At 35.7% G+C, this 19,342-nt stretch overlaps 1 protein-coding gene across 2 annotated transcripts in view; it reads right to left on the bottom strand.

The window, feature by feature from the left end:
* TMTC2 (transmembrane O-mannosyltransferase targeting cadherins 2) overlaps window positions 1–19,342 on the bottom strand; it is a 388,282-nt gene that overhangs the window by 137,092 nt on the left and 231,848 nt on the right. For both annotated transcript variants that reach the window (XM_046646810.1, XM_046646811.1), the window contains exons 5-7: window positions 12,375–12,460; window positions 11,712–11,896; window positions 10,102–10,180 (exon numbers count right to left, since the gene is read on the bottom strand). In XM_046646810.1, coding sequence (XP_046502766.1) covers window positions 10,102–10,180; window positions 11,712–11,896; window positions 12,375–12,460 — 350 coding nt within the window. The remainder of the gene's footprint in view (window positions 1–10,101; window positions 10,181–11,711; window positions 11,897–12,374; window positions 12,461–19,342) is intronic.

Raw genomic sequence — 19,342 nt, forward strand, 5'->3', positions numbered from 1 at the left:
CTAAGCTGTCATCAAAATGACATTCTAATGCTTTTTAAAACGTCCATTTGAAATGAAAAAAATGCTCTCAATTTTCTTTATTTTGATTATTAATGAAAATAACATACTTTCACCTTTTTTCGACAAATTTTTACCATTAATATTTTTTATTTGCAGATTATTGTTTAATGGTTTTAAGTCATTTTTCAATTAAGATACTTACCTTTCCCTTATGATATGCAAAACATGTTTAAAATTGATTTTCATTTCAGAATATTTTAATTTTTATATATGCAAATCAAGTTGACTTTTCCTTTGTAGCTTTACCATTATCTTCCATGAACAAAAAATTATTCTCCAAATCATAGGGACATATATTCTCTTCTAATTATACAGTTTCATTATTAAAATTTGCTACTTATTCTATATGAAATACATTTTGCTACATGCCGTGATGTAAGTATCTAATTTTATTCTTTCCAAACATTTAATCAATTGTCTGAGATCAACTGTTATAAGAACTTTCTTCCCTTACCACTATTTAATTCTACAGTCATCATCTCCAAGACATCATGTAAACTTTGATCTGTTCCTAGAGTCTCCATTTTGTCTGGGGTTCTCTTCTTATACCATTATAACACTGCTCTAATTACTGTAGCTCTAATATTTTAATTTCGAGTAGAGAAGGTCTCACCCAATATTCTTCTCTAAACTTTTTCGGCTCTATTTTCTTGTCAAGTCTACCAGAAGAACTTTGGAACCATTTTGTCAAATTTATTTTGGGAATGTTTATTGCTATTGAATTATAATCTACGAATCAATTTAAGAAGGGAAGTTTTACAAAATCGAGTTTCCCTGTTCAAGCTTAGTACTCAATTCTTCATTTATTCAAACTCTCCTCCCCCTTTTTATGTACCTATAGGACCTACCTCACCAATTATAATCTTCTGGATCTCAAACTAGACTATGAGATGTGTAGAGCCAGACCTAAAACCCTTCATCTCTTTATCTGTCCTCCAATCTAAGTTCAGAATCCTCTGACTCCAAAGATTCTGGATAAATATCTAAGACATAATTGACCATATTATGTATCCACTTGGATTTACGTTTTTACCCAAAATGTCACTGAAGAGAAATTTCCACGTAATTCCTTTGTCCAGAATCTGTAGTCTGACAGAACATATGACATCAGGAGCCTACTCTATCAAGAGTTTCACTTGCTGCGATTTTAATTCTCACTTTTTACTTCACAGTGTAGCATTAACATAGAAACATTAGGGGTCTGGCTTTATTTCTTTCTTTATGCCATAAACTTGCTATAACTATTGGCTGTCAAATTTTGTGAATCTCTCGTATTTCCATCCTAATAATTTCCTCAGTCTTTTCTTATCTTTATAAAAATAACACAGTCCAGTTGCCTCAGATATATTAGTTTTTATTAGAAATCCTCAATAGCTCCTGCACAGAGCAGGAAAAGACAAAGAAAAAATAAAATGATTACAGAAATTAGAGAAGCTACTTAGTCTCTAATGACATACGTCAACAATTATAACTTCTTCCACCGGGGTGAAGGCATTGGAAGTAAAAGGACATATAATCCAAGGCTTAAACTGAGGGGGTTATGAAAACACTCAATATGCAACTCTTCACTTAGTCCTGTATCATCAAACTTAAGAGGAAAACCTTGAAGCCTGAAAGGGTAGTTTTAAAGCAAAGAGAGGAAATGCAGGGGAAAAAAATGAATAAGTGTTTCACCAAGGAAAAAGAATAACCATCAAAAAAGCAGTTAAACTTAAAGGTTCTTAATTTCTAGTCTGAGGTTATATACAGGAAACATCTGATGTGCCATCAAAATTTAACTTGGAAAAAAGCCAGGCGCCGGTGTCAGTATTTCTCTGCTTGCAACTGGGGATCCTGAAGTTCTCCAGGCTAATCCAACTCCCTTTATGTTTTCAAGGAAATAAATCACTAAAAATAATCTATCAATGAACGCTGGAGCCAATCCTATTAAGTGCTCAGAATTTTCCAAAAAAGAGAAAGTGAGACTGTGTGTGTTCATGTGTATGTTGGAGGAAGTGATGATCTTCTCCCGCAAAATATAATACCTATCCTCAAGAGAATTACAATGGAGTACACAAAATGTCTTAATATAACTGAAATAATCAGAGAACACTAGAAATATGCAAGGAAGTGCTAAACTGTGTTAAGAAAAAAAAACGGTTTACAGCAGAGAAAAGAAAAAAGAATTAGTAAATGTTGTACTGGCCTGGAAAGAATTCATGAAAATAATAGTATTTAGAGAAACAGGATGTGAATATTTGCAGGAAAATGTCAGAAATGTTTAATAAAAGCATTTTCAGTTTTATGCATATCTTCTTAGGAATACATTTCATATGTATTCCTGGATCAAGCAATATGTCTCTATAATATGCAATGAATAATTTATTTTATGCCATAAATTTTTATACTGATGTTAATTACTAAGGTATATCAGAAATTTAAAAATTCACCCTATTTTTAATGAATACTTGAAAATAAGATTCTACAAGAGCTCACAAACCCCCATACCCATAATTAATATGTTGACAAAAAAGACACGCATTCTAGAACAAAACTTTGAATGCTATAGTTTAATTCTTTATTCGATTTGAATATGACAATACCCTCTATCAGTGTGGACAAAATTAAAACTAAATAACCGCTCATTTGGGGAGTTAAACGAGATTTTTATGTAGAAAACAACTTTTCCCTAAGTATTAGGAAAAAGAGATAAATACACACACAGAAAAGTACATACAATTAGTGTTGTGTTTCATTTTTAACTTTATTTGTATTACTTGCCTATTTTAAATATATGCAACATAACCTTTCCTTGACATTGATTTTCAAAATTTTATCCTTTATACAGGATTTTCTTCTTCCTCATGATTATGTCCATTTCATCGAAATGTCATCAAAATTGGACCCTCTTAAGAATGCCAGATTTTGCAATCTAGTTAACTAATTTCCCAATTATAACATAATATCACTTTAATTTTTAAGAACAATCCAACACATATGCATTTACTACTGAGCAAAAGATTCACTCCATGCATATTGCCCAATAAATGAGTAAAATGTATACCTTTTCTCATTTATTTTCACTGAAGCCTCAGAAAACAGATTTTTCAAGAAGAACATATTGAAACTATTTGGGAATCAGAGAATAAGGATATAATTAGGTATTAATTTGACTATACTCATTTCCTTAGAACTCAATTTAAAAATAGATTTTAAGCTTCGATCTTTTCCTTTACCACTAAACTGGCAAAAGTATGAATTAATGTAACAGGTGGGCTCATGCGGTTTTAATAGCAATGAAATATAATCAACTGTCTCATATCATGTTTCCAGGAAAGAAAGCGACATCTAGACCTTACCATGATCCTTAGGCAACCCTTCTATTGGCATAAAAGTATTCAAACTCCCCATAGGGACCATATATCTTCTGGTCCTGAGTTTAATTGAAACTTTAAACAAAATATATTACCTATTTAATGCAGCTGAACTGGATGCTGGCGTTTGTAGTGTATAGACTAATGCCTAGCAAATTAGTATCTGTAACCAGAGTACATAATGTAGGATTCACATCAAGGGTGAATGGTAAAAAGAAAAAAAATTAAAGTACTGCAGTTTTATAATGAGAAATGAACTTTCAGGAGAAAATTTTATATATTTTCTGCATGAACTTTGCATATTTATTCTTTTTGATACACAGCCAAAAGCTGTGATTTCCTTACCTTGTTGGCTTATAAAGCAAACTTCTAAAACCTCTCAAATTTACGTTTCACTTTTCTGGACTGATAAACTACACACCTGGCACTGGTCTCTTGTTCTTTTTGATGATGGAGAAATCAAACTGCAATGAATAGATTTATCTTAAAACTTAGAAGTTAATATTCTTTTTGGAGGTACATTGATCAATGGCTAATCCAGAGATACAGTCATACTCATATTTGTAGGCCTGACTCACTGATTTTCAAGAGGGCCAATGGAAGCCATCATAGGAAAATCACCAGAACTCAAAATAGGGGAAGCAGGTGGTATAAAAAGCTTAACACTACTGGAGTGTTAATGCTTCCACACTTGAAAGATGTGAAGTTCAAATCTCACACAGTTAAAAACCATCTCTTTCACAGTCGGGATGCTAAACGCCTTCAGCAATCCACTTAAGAACCACCAGTCAGAGGAGAAAACATTAAGCATGTAAACCATCAAATACTCTGAAAATCTCTATTCTAAATATATTTTGGAATAAGGTGAGGTAAACACACACACACACAAACACGAATAATCCAAAAAAAAAGAATAAATGCTTCAGCCAAAAAACCAGCCAAACAAAAGGCTGATAGAAAAACAGACTTCTTTTACATTCTACCAAGTAAACTCAGCATATAGTGTATGTACTTTGAGTAGAGTTAGGATAAATTTACAAGGGAGAATTTTTGCATTTTGTTTTCAGGAGGTGCATTTGACATCTTATTTGTCAGTTCTTCTACCTAAATAATAGTGAGGAAGTTCACACCGGCAGCCATTTATGACTCTTAACTCTTTCATTCCACAAGCTTCTTTCCCAAAAATACAATTCTAAAATTTGGAGAAGTTTTTTACTCCGAATATTGCTCTAATAAATTCATTGCGATTGCTATTCATTAGTTCTTTCCCCATTCTCTCTGGATAGCTCGATAAAACTGGGGAAATCTCTCATAATCAAAGGGCTGTTTTCACAAAATTAAATCAAAAGATTTCTCCCTTCTTATTAGAGAATATGAGGGGAAAACATTTTTTCAGTTTCAAATCTATGTCAACAAAAGATTTGTTAGTTGCAGGCTGATGGAGGAAAATATAATCTTCCAATCCTGAACTGGGATTCTATAAGTAACAGGGATGTGTATAAAAAACAAACAAACTGGGAAGTATCAGGAATAAGAGAATCAAAATGGTATGACGAAAGTAAAGGCAAATAAGGCAATAAGTAGCAATCAATCATTATTACGCAATTCTCCTGCAAGAAGAATGTACTCTCTCCCTAAGATAAAAGCACGTTACCCATTGTAAACACATATTTTTTTAAAGAACAGGAAAATATGAATATGTACACAAATTGTGACATTAATGTCGCATTAGAAATAAAAAAGCTTGAGATTTTTCTTGTTTGTTTGGTTTGATTGGTCCAGTCAACATAGCACAGCCTACATAGTTACAGACAACATATTCTCAAGGTTAGAATAACAGAATTTTCCATTTTATTTATAGGCATTTACTCACTAAGGAAAGGTACTAAAGCGCTCCAGACCAACTGTGAAATCATCTAGAAAGTTCCATGAGAGCAGGAAATCTATGAACGACTTCCGTTTCACACCACCACCTCCGTACCCAACGCTCAGCACTTGCGACTTAAAAAATATTAGTTTGCACACAGAGGTTATTCTAAACATAGTGATTATAGATGGCAATAACCAGACTGTAAATCCAGATTCTCTCCTATTCCTTGTTCTCAACATATACTACCAAGACGGAATGGCCTAAATTGCTTATATAATTAAACCCAACGATCACTCTGTAATTGAGAAAGCTGAGTAATTTTATTTTAAAGAGTAAATAGGCTTAAAATGACCTTTGGGATTAAAAGGGCTTGAACTGATAAAAGGTAATTGAAAGTTACAGCCTAATTTATTTCCCATAATCTCTTAGGATTATTCAAGAGCAATGCTTAACTATGCATAATAAGAGAAATAAACAACTACAGATAAAAAAGAGAAAAATTGAGGGTGGTTAAAAATGATCCTACATTAAAAAAATATTTTAATATCCTGCATATTTCATGCATCTGTGATAAAACCACAATTTTGTAGGTATTTTATTCTTTTTAGTTAAAATGAAGAGGTTTTTAATATATATTTGGACAAAGAATAATATATATATATATCTATGATATACAGCTGATTTTTAAATAGGTAAAGAAGAGCTATCTTGACATAGTAAAGATGCCAGTTTCACTAAGAGAAGAGAGCTAAATAGAGAAAGCATTTGAACTTAAGGCAGGAAACTACACTTCTGGTTCTAACACAAACTGTGTAATCCTAAACAGATCAACTCAACTATTTGGATGCTAATTCCTATCTTGTAAAACAAAAAAGATTATGTTAGGAGGATTTTTAAGATATGAATCTTCCATCTCTAACATTCTATGATTCTAAAATACATCTATTATTTGAGAAGAAAAGAAGTTGAGATTGAATAAAGGCCCGTAAAGAATATCAAAATAAAGAGTAATTTTGGCTAAGTCTAGGGGGAAAATATGTCATGACAGGAAAAGGAGAAGAAACTCTGACCTAAATATGACAATCTTAATTTAGAGGGAGTGCTCTATCAATGGAATTAAGTTCACTGAGTATTAACTGAGTATGTGTTTTCATTTTAGTTAACATAGTTAATGACAAAAGGATTTTGACTGCAGTTGCTGAGAGACAAGGGGAAACAAACTTTGAGAGAAAATACTGCAATTCTAGACAAGACAGAACTTAACAGAATCCTGCTGAATGTCAGCAACTGTAAGGCCATCACTATGACAAAATCTTATTTATAGAGAAACCATATTTACATTGGTAAATATGAAAAGAACTGACAACGAATACAATCATTGATTGACTCTTGGAGCTTAAAGGCCCACAGAAACGATAATGGTTACAAAGGAAGGTAATATTATGAAACACTTACTGGTTGGGTATATGGTCCAATGTGCTTTACCTTCATTATCTCAATCAATCCTCAAACGGACCTTAAACAGCCATCTTATGGATGGAGAAACTGAGGCTTCAGTTAAATAATTTGCCCAAGACCACTCAGCTAGTAAGTGCCAAAGCCATATTTGAACCTGGGCTATCTGACTCCACACTACACGCAATCTCCATTTAATACAGCCTATTCTCTCGAGAGGAAACTAAGGCCCAGAGAAATAGTCATACAACTGGCTAGGAACGATTTTGTGTTATTTTGTGATTTGGTCTCTGAATATATCATATATTCTGATTCTTGCTAATTACAACCACCACTTAGGCAAAAGTTTAATTTTTGTTTATAGAGCAATATTTAGCATCCGTTTTATACTATTTGTATGTGTTTATAATTCACATAATTTTGGGTGGGATGATCTTCCTCAATTGTTGTTACTCAATCATCTTGGTCCCATGAAACCAAAGGAAAGAATGAGAATGACAATATAAGTTTACTTGTGAACCACTAGAATAAAAATTAACAGTCTTAGGATAAAATATAGAAAAGTTTAAGTTGGGAAGTAAATTAATCAAACTTGTTATTTTCTATTAACACACAAATGGGAAAAATACACTCATCTGGTGTTCAGGATAAGTCAGCTAGTGGCATGTAGCATAGAGTAATGTAAATTTTTCATAAAATGTTCAAGGGAAGTGAAAAGGCACAGGACTAGAGCATTTTTTTTTAAAAAAATAACTATACTACAATGAATTATTAAATTAATAACAACATTCAAATATAATTGTATTTTTTTTCAAGCATATTCCTTTATTTCTCCTAAGGTTGAAATAAAAGAAAAATAGGGTGGAAAAAAATAATGTTTGTCTATATACACACAAGTGCTCGGGGGTAGTAGTCATGAAGGCGTAAATGAATGAGCCATGAGAAAAATGAATACTTACAGGCAAAATCCAGCCAGACATTATAATCCATCACTGATCCCTAAAGGGCACTAATAATATGTAAATGTGTGAATTAGAAAGCACATTCAAGGCCTTTGATAAATTTGATAGGATAATCAGCACATGCTGACAGACTAATGAAACTGATGCACTGATAGTACAGCTTATCTCCTGGGCCATTGTTTTTCTTGTCAAATGGAGGCTAATCAAAATGTATTAGGAGTTAAAGCAAACACTCAGAGGATTTCACCCAATTGATCAGGAGGTGAACTCTCTCTCAGAAAATTATAGTTTCGTGAACAATTGAAACTGCAAAACCTGGTCAGCCGACAGACCTTCACGTAAAATTAAACAGAAGGCAGTCTCCATAATTATGAAAGAAATCTGGAATTTTAAATCACATTGGGATTCTCCCCCTCGCAAATTGTCAGTGTGCTTTTCAGAGTCTGGGCAAAACAACTACCTCCTTCTATAACGGAAAATAAGACAAAGGACTAAGCAACAACCCCAGGGACACACTTATCTTTTGCTGCCTGTATGTGCTCAGCATCTGTGTAACCATATGAGAGACAGATCCCAAGGTACCAGCTGGACTTTCAATCAAATTTATTTACATAAAATAATTGAATGAACTTTCTGAAATGACTAGCTAGAGTGAATACCACACTCCTATTAATAATAAAGATGCCATACGGGTTGCCAAGGGTCTCGGAGTCCTTTCCTAATTTAAAGAAAGACGTCTTGTTTGATAATTGAGGAAAGCTGGAAATAATGCCTTCCCAAGCATTAGCATTAAGAATAAAACTATAAAGACAAAGCTAGAGAAAACTATCCTTTACGTCTTCATTTTGACATGAATAACCATCTAGTATTGACATAGAAAAGTTATTCATCTATAAATCTACATACTTTAGGCACACACTTTATGGACATGCACATTTCATCTAGGTGGATAGATTGTGGTAAAATGCTGGAGAGAAAAAGTCACTGTTTTAATTCATAAGAGTTTAACGGCAAAAGTACATTTAACGAAGGTAGATTTTTATCTCTTAGTAATTATACCAAAGAGAAAAAGAAACAGCAAGGAAAAAATACTCCAGTGTCCTCTTTAATATGCACATTAAATCATTTCGCTGCTGCACAGGCGAACTAGGGGCGGGATTCCTAGAGACATGAAATGAATATATCAACCTCTTCTAAATCATAATTCTTTTCTGTTTACTGACCTGTGCCTCACTCTATCTCTAAACTATTTCTAAACTTTCTGTCACTTAGAAAAAAGAGAAAGTATCCTTGCCAGGTATGTATTCTCCAGTTTGGGAGAGGTTGGGATATTTTTATGTGTGCTTGAGCCGTACAGCTAGTATCGAATTTCTCAAATCATAGAATACAGAAGCATAAGATAATCCTAGGGATCACGTAGTCTCATTTATTTTATACACACGAGGGAAGCCTAGAAATATTCAACAACTTAACCAAGTTTAGTGAAAAGGGAAACTTTTCACAATTTGTGTTCTGGAGAAAAAGAAATATTTGATTTTAGGACAAAAGTGACCCGTTCTCTTCTCTCCCCTATCTTCAAACAGCAAAGTTACTCAATCAACCAATCATCTTAAATTTTAGGGAATCTTTTCCAAGAGTCACACGTGAACAGGCAGTTTTCAGTTGTGTGTACCATCAAAGAGCTGGGGTAACAGCTTACTATAAGGCAGTCATGGATCAATGGTAGATATTTTATTAGAAATTCTAGTTCTTGACCTCTTGTACCCAGAAAACTCCATGTCCTAGTTTATGTACTTTCTGACTAACATGATAATTAAGTAATTATTCAGTGTAGGAAAGGAATAATTGTAGTAGCACATTTACATTCTTCACCTATTGTTTCTACTCTAAAACACTACTCTGAAAAGAACCTATTGAGGTCCAAGGCCTGATCAACGAAAACCATACAAGTTGGCTCAGTTACTCTCATCGTGTACAAACATCAAAATCATAAATCTCTACATCATAGCATGCTTACTTTTGAGGATATTCTAATTAAGAAAATAACAAAAATTATCATGAATTTGATAAATTCATTAAAATCTACATATACTTTACTCATCTTTTTCAGTCTCTAGAGTCTAACTATAGTCAATCCCAAATGGGTTTGGGAGCCCCTTGCAACAGTTCCGAGATCTGGCCAATTTGCTGAGAATCGCTATGTCAATGCATTTACTTGCTCTTGTCAGAATAAGCATGCTTTGTGAAAATTTGAATGTGACACTCAGTTGTGAAAGAGGTTTTGTGTGCGTGTGTGAAGATAAATGATATGATTTATTAGAATTCCATTTAATAGAAGCACAGGTTTTAATTTCTCCACAGATCCCTGAACTATCAATTAAAATAGTAGTGTTTTACTCACCCATCATGTTGTACAAGCTCTGTGGGGCAAATTGCCTTGGCATTTTCTGAATTGCTTCCTTATATACACTCAGGGCATCCTAATTTAAGAAACAAAAAAAATAGATAAAGTACAGGGATATTCACTGAAAATAAAATAATAACATCCTTCCAAAATTAAAACCTTCCATGGCTATTTCTAAGTGATTCATTAGAGGAAAATAATTGAGCTGTCCTTTGATATCATACTGCCTCAATGTAATGAATGAAAATATTGAACCCAGTCAGTGAAGAAGGCCATATAAAAATTTAGTTTAACAAGGAGTAGAATGTTACAAATGCTCTTTTAATATAAATTTTTCAGTTCACATAGATTATTCAATAAAAAATTTTAAAAATTCATATTTGGAAGTCACCATAGTCATCTAAAATCTGTAGTTACTTTATCAGGCAACAAAGTAGAATCTAACTAAAATATCAACTAACAAATATTCTAGCTGACACTCTCTGAGATTATTAAATGCAATTACTTTAAAAGTTGTGTCGGGGCTGGCCCCGTGGCCGAGTGGTTAAGTTCGCGCGCTCTGCTGCAGGCGGCCCAGTGTTTCGTTAGTTCGAATCCTGGGCGCGGACATGGCACTGCTCATCAGACCACGCTGAGGCAGCGTCCCACATGCCACAACTAGAAGAACCCACAACGAAGAATACACAACTATGTACCGGGGGGCTTTGGGGAGAAAAAGGAAAAAATAAAATCTTTACAAAAAAAAAAAAAAAAAGTTGTGTCTTCATCCTGTATTGCAGTCTTAATCCATCGTGTAAGAGTACTGGGGGTGTGGATGAAAGGGAGAGAGAGGGAGGAGCGATATGGAACGTGGGAGAAGAAACCCAGATCAGCATGCTTTTTTTTTTTTAAGGAAGATTAGCTCTGAGCTAACATCTGTGCTCATCTTCCTCTACTTTATATGTGGGACGCCTGCCACAGCATGGCTTGAGCAGCAGTGCGTACGTCCGTGCCCAGGGCCCAAACCAACGAACCCCAGGCTGCCAAACCGGAGCAAGCAAACTTGACAGCTGTGCCACAGGGCCAGCCCCCAGGCCAGCATGCTTTGAGTGAGACACACGGAGGATGAGCTGGGTAAACCTCCACTTCTTGTACAAGCCCTGTCTCCATCACTTTTCCTCTCTCCCCAATTAAAAAAATATTAAATTAAATTTCCTTTTATTATTGTTTTAAAGAGAATAAAAAGGAATAGGTAAGCTTTACATCAAATCACTTCCTTCATACTCAGAGCACAGTGTATTTTTTAACCTCAAACACCGGATATATGATAACAATAACAATGTGTCTTGGATCATAAACCTAAGAGATGGTAACCAAAAAAGTCTGAGAAGCAATGCATGATATTTCCCTTTCTCGAAGAGTCATAACTGCTCTGAGAAACTCATAGTAAAGAAATCCGTTTTGTTTCGCAGAGGTTTTCTCCAAACAAATTTCACCATGAGACTTTTCATAAAACACATATTAGCTTCTTTAGTGATCCCAGTGTCCCTGTGATGAGATCTTTGGGTAGAAACATTGAGACGGGATCAGAACCCAGGGAAGGAGAGGGCAGAGGGGATCCGGCTGACCTCATAGTGGCCCTGCTCATGATAGAGTTTGCCCAGGTTGTACAGACAGCTGGTGACGGAGCTCTTATGCGCATGAGGGTCCTTTAGGTTTTCATCGGAGATCTCAGAACACTTTAGGAACGTGCGTCGAGCTTCTTCGGTTTTTCCTTGGTTCATTAGAATAATACCGGTGTTTAAATATGCAGCTGTAAGGGAAAAAGGTGGAAATATAATTGTGAGAAGATGATGTGCGCTGTGGATGCAACAAAGCTATCTTTACTTCAGTTTAGTTGCTATGGATTATTTCCAATTTTAAAAGAAAACCAAGAAATACACACTTAGTGAGTAAATATATACAGGAATAATGATGTATTAAGAAGGACAGGTGTCACTGAAAAATATACAAAATAGTCTGCCCTCAACAAGCTCAAAATATTTTGAGCTTAAAACATAGATGAATAAAAATTATATTTATCTCAATATATTACAAAATGATAAACAGATATCAAAACATGACTAAATTGAGAGAGATGTCCTTGTTAGAGGCTCATAATTTGATTGGCAAGTAGTCAGAAGTAGGAGTACCACGGTGTTTTCTCTGTGACGCTGTAAGTCACCAAGATAAGTTTCATGGGTAAGGAAGGATGGAAATAAGTATTTTGAAAGGACTTGAATATTACTTACAAGCCAGGGTGGGCCTGCTCCCAATCGCCAGTTTGTAATAATGCAGCGCTTCTGCAAACCTGCTGTTCTCCTGTAGAAGTAACCCTCTGTAGGAGGAAACACAAGTGTGGAGACAGGACTGTATCACCAGACAGAAACCCACACATTTTTATTTTATATGTCAAAAATAAAAATGGTTAACAGGGCCATAAAAATGCTGACCGGGTACTATAAAAATAAATTCTAAATAGAAGGAAACGATTCCTCAGGAGAGAAAATTTTGGAGAGGTATCAGTTGCATTTATACGGCATTAGAAAGTATTAAGAAGTATTTTCACAAAGCCCTTTACCCCCACTGAACTTTCCCCTTTCCAGCTGTCTTTTCCCTCCCACTAGAATTACAAACCACCTGGATTTCTTCCTGGAGCGTGCACATTTTTTCATCACTTCAGAAAGCAAACTTATCTAAGCCAGTGAGATATATATATTTAAATATGAGATGCCTCTCTGGCTGGCCATATTGCTGGGGAAATATTGGCCCACGACTGCCCAAAAGGCAAAGGTCATCCTAGTCAATAGGATAAAGAGAATCAGATTTTAATCAGATGCAAGAAAGCAACAAAGAAAAAGACTGAAGGTTATTCACATTGTTATTTCCTTATTTTTGGATTTGGTCAAATAAGCTTGAATTTCAGAACACCATGCAAATTCCAGTTCACTGTTGTGAGACACGCTTTTATCTACAGACCCACAAACTCCATGGGGCACTCCTTAGGCAGTGGCCACATGGACTATCCCAGCTATTGTAGATCCCACCCTCACGACCTAAATGAGAATCCATTATAACCATGTCTATGGAAATAAGTGTCAGGGAATTGGCCTATCCTTATTCTTTGGTAATCAGCAAGTATCTTATAAACACTGGGCACCTCTATTGGGTCTGAATACAGTAGCCTCCCCTCATCCATGGGGGATGCATTAGAAGACCCCAGAATGGACGCCTGAAATTGTAGATAGTACCAAACCCTACATACATACATACTTATGACAAATTGTAATTTACAAATTAGGCACAGTAAAAGATTAACCAAAATAGCTAATAATAAAATAGAACAGTTGTAATATAATGTAATAAATAAAATGTAATATAATGAAAGTTACCATAGATCTTAGCAATTTCAGCATCCAATTTTTTTTCTTTCCTTATTAAGTCAAGAATTAACCTTTTCACTTAAAGGAAGCACTGTACGGCTTCTCTTTGCCATGGACAAATTTCCTGCATCACTAGTCTTGCGCTTTGGGGCCATAATTAAGTAAAATAAGGGTTACTTGAACACAAGCACTGCCATACCATGGACAGTCATCTGATAACTGAGAGGGTTACTAAGTGGCTAATGGGTGGGTGGCGTATGCAACATGGATATGCTGGATAAGGGGATGCTTCACGTCCAAGGCAGGATAGAATGGGACAGTGTGAGATTTCATCTTGCTACTCAGAACAGTGCATAATTTAAAACATAAATTGTTTATTTCTGGAATTTTCCATTTAATATTTTCAAACCGCAGTTGACTGTCGGTAAATGAAACCTCAGACAGTGAAACCACAGATAAGGGGGGAAACTACTGCATTGCTGGTAACAAGCTCAAACTGCAGATTCAACTTGCCAGCTCCTGAGGCCTCTGAAAGGTTGGTAAAATGGAGGTTTGTGAAATGAGAAGCCTACCAATAAAAACTTATCATTTTGTAGGGTATTTTAAAATATTCATTTATTATTTAACGGGCAATATTGAAAAACTATCTGAAGAAAACCATTTTGACTTAAAGTATGCTCACTTGTGTCATCAACGTATATTAACCTTATTACTTCTGATATTTGTTAAAAAGTCATTTGAATAGATCAAATAATTCTAAAATACATTAACATCACTTTCATATATACATAAATATATATTTCTATAAAAAATTAATTTAAACAATTAATTTGATCGTGAAATTGATATGTTTTGCTGTTAAGTGTACTTTTCAGTTGCTGGGAGCAAGGAAGAACAAGGCTTCCTGCCTGCAATGTTCAAGAGTTTGTGAAAATATTCAATCATCTTTAAAAGGAGATAAAACTGATAAAGAGAAAAAACACATACTTTTCAAAAAAAATAATATTCTTTATAACGATAATTTTTTTCTTATTTTGAGGAAGATTAGCCCTGAGCTAACATCTGCTACCAATCCTGCTCCTTTTGCTGAGGAAGACTGGCCCCGAGCTAACATCCATGCCCATCTTCCTCTACTTTATATGTGGGACGCCTGCCACAGCATGGCTTGACAAGCAGTGCGTAGGTCTGCACCCGGGATCTGAACCTTCGAACCCCGGGCCACCAAAGCAAAACATGTGAACTTAACCACTGCGCAACTAGGCTGGCCCCAACAATAATTTTTTTGACAAAACGCTTTCCGAGTTAAGTAAGCTCTTATACACGATCTCATTTCAGAAACTTATCTACAACCTCAATTGTCTCTATTGCTTTACTTTGTGATTCAGATAAAGAAGTGCTACTCTTGATACAAGGCTAATGGAACCAGAGGAGGAGTATCACCCAGATATTTAATCCTATCCTTTCTATCTTCCTTAGGAATTAAAATCCTTCCATAAGCCTGTTTCTATCCAATATCTTCAATTTCTTTCCCCATTACAGTTTCCTTTCCCTTAAGACTACAAAAACGTTTATGTGTCTCTCAGCATAAAGGGAAAGAAAAACCCCTACAACTGTTATTCATTCCTGCACATGCCTCTAACCACTGCTTATTATTGTTCTTCCTTCAAAGTCAGATTTCCTTTAAGAATGATCTATGGCGTATATGTCCAATGACTCTAAATCCAGTTTAGGCTCTTTCCAAGAATTCCCCTGCAAGGTATAGGGGACTGGTCTTGGCCATGCCAAGATATGTCTCTTTGGCATGAGGATTATTGGGTTGGTTGCTTTTGATAAACTGGGACAGGGAAGGAGGCTCTGAGGAGTGGAACTTGCTTGCCTTTTGTTAAGAGACATTTACATTGTAAAGGAAATCTCCATCTGTAAAGGTCCCTCCCTCTCTGTGCCAGGAAGAGGAAAGGGGATGAGTTTATCTCTAGAAACTCTTAATCAATATCAAAGGCAAGGACTTAAATCTGCATAATAATCTTATTCCTGTTTCTGGTAACCTCCTGTAACTGACTCCCCCCAAGCCCCAAATCCTCTTTTGTGTTAGCTGGATATGATATTTAAGGTGGGGGCTTCAGCCATTTTGGCAAGTTGCTCAGCTTGCCTGAGCCTCCTGTGTATACATGTTACAAAGCTTTGTTTAATTTTCTCCTGCTATTTTGTCTCATGTGAATTTAATTCATTCTCCAGCCAGACGAACCCACATTGTATAGAGGAAATGTCTTCCTCCCCTACAAAGGTCATAATCAAATTTCTGCTAATTATCCCACCCCGCAGACAGTGAGCTTAGGTGAACCGGCCTCTCCCCTGCCACATGTGTGACGATTGAACTGAGTTGCCTTCCTGAACCTCTGTACTTCCTTGGCTTCTGGGAAACTGGTCTCCCCTACTTTCTCTGCTCTCCTTGGGACCATCGTACAGAGAATGAAGACAGTGTCTTTTCATATATTTCTTTAAAAGAAATTGCTGTTTCACAGGACTTTGTCTTTTTCTCTTTTCTTGATCAATTTTGTCTCTGCATGACATCATGCACACAAGGAGCTCTCGTATATGCTGACTGTTCTCAGTTCTGAAGTAGAGGTCTCTCTCCTGACATGCAGATAAGTTTTCAACAGCTTACTGAGCCACAGCAATCCAGCTGCTCCCTAAAATTTCAAAATCAACACTTCCAAAAGTCAAAAACACTATCTCCCACTCAAAAGTAAATAGATAAGATAAATAAAATACATAAAAGAAGAAAAAATCTCCTCAGCCATCAGCACCACCACTCACTGCAGTTGCTAAAATCAGAAACCCGGTTATCACTGTTGACTTTTTACCTATCCTCATGATTCTATGTTTTATAAAGTCACCAAAGCACCAATTCTTATACTCTTTACTCTGCCCCTCAAGGTTCATCTTTATGGCTTTATCAGTGCCCTTTTTATCTTTTCTGTCACCTAAATAATGCAATAGCCCACTAATTACTCTCCATGTAATTACATTTCTAAAGGGCAAATAGCTGTTAGGCTAAACAGAAAGAACCTGACGGGATGAGCACATATCTTTGACAATGTTCCCAAAGCCCGTAAACCTTGAAAACTGATGTATCCAGCCTGATGGGCTCCCCAGTGCTGACGTATTATATTCCATTTTCCAATTCATAAAATATACAAAGAAGAGAAAATGATACATAGCATGATAACCACACCTAGACAATCCTGTGCAGCCTGCCTCATTTTTGGGAGGAATCTAGTCACACGGAGCTTTGCAGCAGGCAGGTCTCCAGGATTATATATGATGTGGCTGTTCGAATGAGAGAGTATCTTCCTCCGCAGCATGTGAATAAAGTTAGCAATGGAGTGAGTCCAAGTCAGATGGTTATTGAGATGGAATTCTCATGGCTAAGGATTTAATCGAGCATCAACTATGCCCTAGTACGCATGCTGCAAATGTAAACGAGACAGAGATGCACTCGCCTGTGGATGCACAATCTACTGGGGAAGACCAATAAGAAAATAAACGGTGTGGAAAATCACTATGATAGAGGGCAGAGGACCAACAACACTCCAGCTTGGGAATGGACAAGGGAAGGCTCAGAGGGTCAAAGTGACATTGGCAGAGGCTTGAAAGTAAGCAGCAGTAAAAAGTGTTATCATCAGCTCCATGCTACATAGGAAGAAAGAGAGGTCCACAAAGACTTTACCAACCAACTCTAGGCTTTATGATTAATAAGAGGCAAAGCCAGCGTTGGAACACAGTTTCTCTGATACTAAATCCCATGCTTTTTCTAGAAGGCAAAGAGAAGAGGAAAGAGATGAAATAATTCAATTCCAGATACAGCCATCCTAGGTTATACTTCCTTTTGCTCTAAAACTCTCTGGATTTTGTAGAACACTAACTTGAACAGATGCTCTGAAAAGGAATCGATGCCATTTTGGCAATTCAGGATGAGTTGGGTTCACTTCTAGCACTGTAACAATCAAGCTTCTGTTATTGCTGTTTTCCACATTTGCAGAACCCATTGTTTATTTTACCGAAGACAGGATAGAGGAATAGGAGCCTCTCACATATATTAGTTATGGCAATAATAATAATAATAACAGCTAAACTTATTCAGCACTTACCTGTCATGCGCTTTACATATATTAATTTACTTATTACTCAACAATAATCCTATGAGGCAGGTTACTATTACCAGCCTCATTTTACAGGTGATGAACCTTGGGCTAGAAAAACTTTAGCAACATGCCAGAGGTCATAGAGCCAGTAACAAGCGTGCTACGATTCCAGCCCAGCAGTCTGATTATAAAGGAGGATGTGTATTTTAATAAATCATTCATACCAAAGGCTTTTCCGTGACTTCAAAACTGATAACATAGTTCATTTACATGCTGATCATGTCAATAAAATCTTCAGGTTTCTATGTACATTAAAAACAAGAACACATTTTAATAGACCAACAAGCCAGAATTTAATGAGAAATAATTTCATTTATATTATATGAAGCTTTTCCTTACAGTTAAGAAAACCTGCCCATGCTATACATTAATATGAACTTAAGGTGTCTTTTCGGGGGAGAAATTGAAAAAATGTTACTGATCTCTAAATAATAAGTGATAGGGTCACTTTTATATATCTGTGTGTGTAGGTAGATATATAGTATTTTTTAATAGAAGAAAATATTTTATTTCTCGTATTTCCCCTCCAATGAATTATCTTTCAGAACAACAGTCACTGAAATTGAGCAGCCAGTGAAAGAAGAATACAAACTGGGGAAACAGAAAGAATACACACTTGTTTTAGTCAAAGGAAGAATATACATCTGGATATATATTATTTACTCTAACAGTTAAATTCTGGAAGGCCACTTTACTTCAAGAAAAAGACAACAGAACACCCTCCCTTAAATTCTCTCAGCTTTTTTATCTGATTCTGATCATATGTTCTAGGAATTATCACTGAGTGTATAGAATTTCTTTTCCCTGTGAAAGTTTTGCCTATCTTTACCCCAGTCTCCCCGAACAACCTTGTCTTTGTCTAAAACACCATTTTTCAGAAATCACCATAATCTAGACAGTTGGTAAATGAAAACCAGCTAAACCCATGATAATAGTGCATTGGACAGGGTTAACACAAGCATTAAATATACACAGGCATACGAATCCCTAGCTGATTCGAAATATTGACAGAGACAGAGGGGAACTTTTATTTAGCGGAGTGTTTCTCAACCAGGGGTGACATGTGCCCCCCAGGGCACACTGGGCAATGTCTGGAGACATTTATGGTTGTCACAATGGAATGGATGCTACTGGCATCTGGTGGATAGAGGCCAAGAATGCCGTTAAAACACATAAACATGTCAGAAGACACAAGACACCACCCCAACACAGAGAATTATCTGGCCCCAAATGTCACTAGCGCTGAAGTTAAGAAATCGCATTTAGTATTTCATATGTACCAACTGCAACACATTTCTTCAGAAAATAAGGTCCTCGTGTCCCTGCCAATCACACACATGAACCATGTAAAGAATATATGAAAACAAACTATAGGGATTAAATTATTTTTCCCAAAAATCTAATCTATCATCATTTCTACTGAGTGTTTTCATTTAAAAAAGTAAAAGAAATATGAAATTTTCTAAGAATTAAAAAGAAAAAGCATGCTCTTCCCCACCTCTTGTCAGCAGATCCGAACCAGTTGTCAATTGCTCTTTGTAATAAAATTGTACTTTATGTAGAGCTGTTGAAACATACGGATCCTCAAGTAAAACGTCTGTCTGAGGTCTAACAAAGATCTTTAAAAATGGT

This window comes from Equus quagga, chromosome 19, assembly GCF_021613505.1.
Source record: "Equus quagga isolate Etosha38 chromosome 19, UCLA_HA_Equagga_1.0, whole genome shotgun sequence".
In the NCBI taxonomy this organism is placed as follows: domain Eukaryota; kingdom Metazoa; phylum Chordata; class Mammalia; order Perissodactyla; family Equidae; genus Equus; species Equus quagga.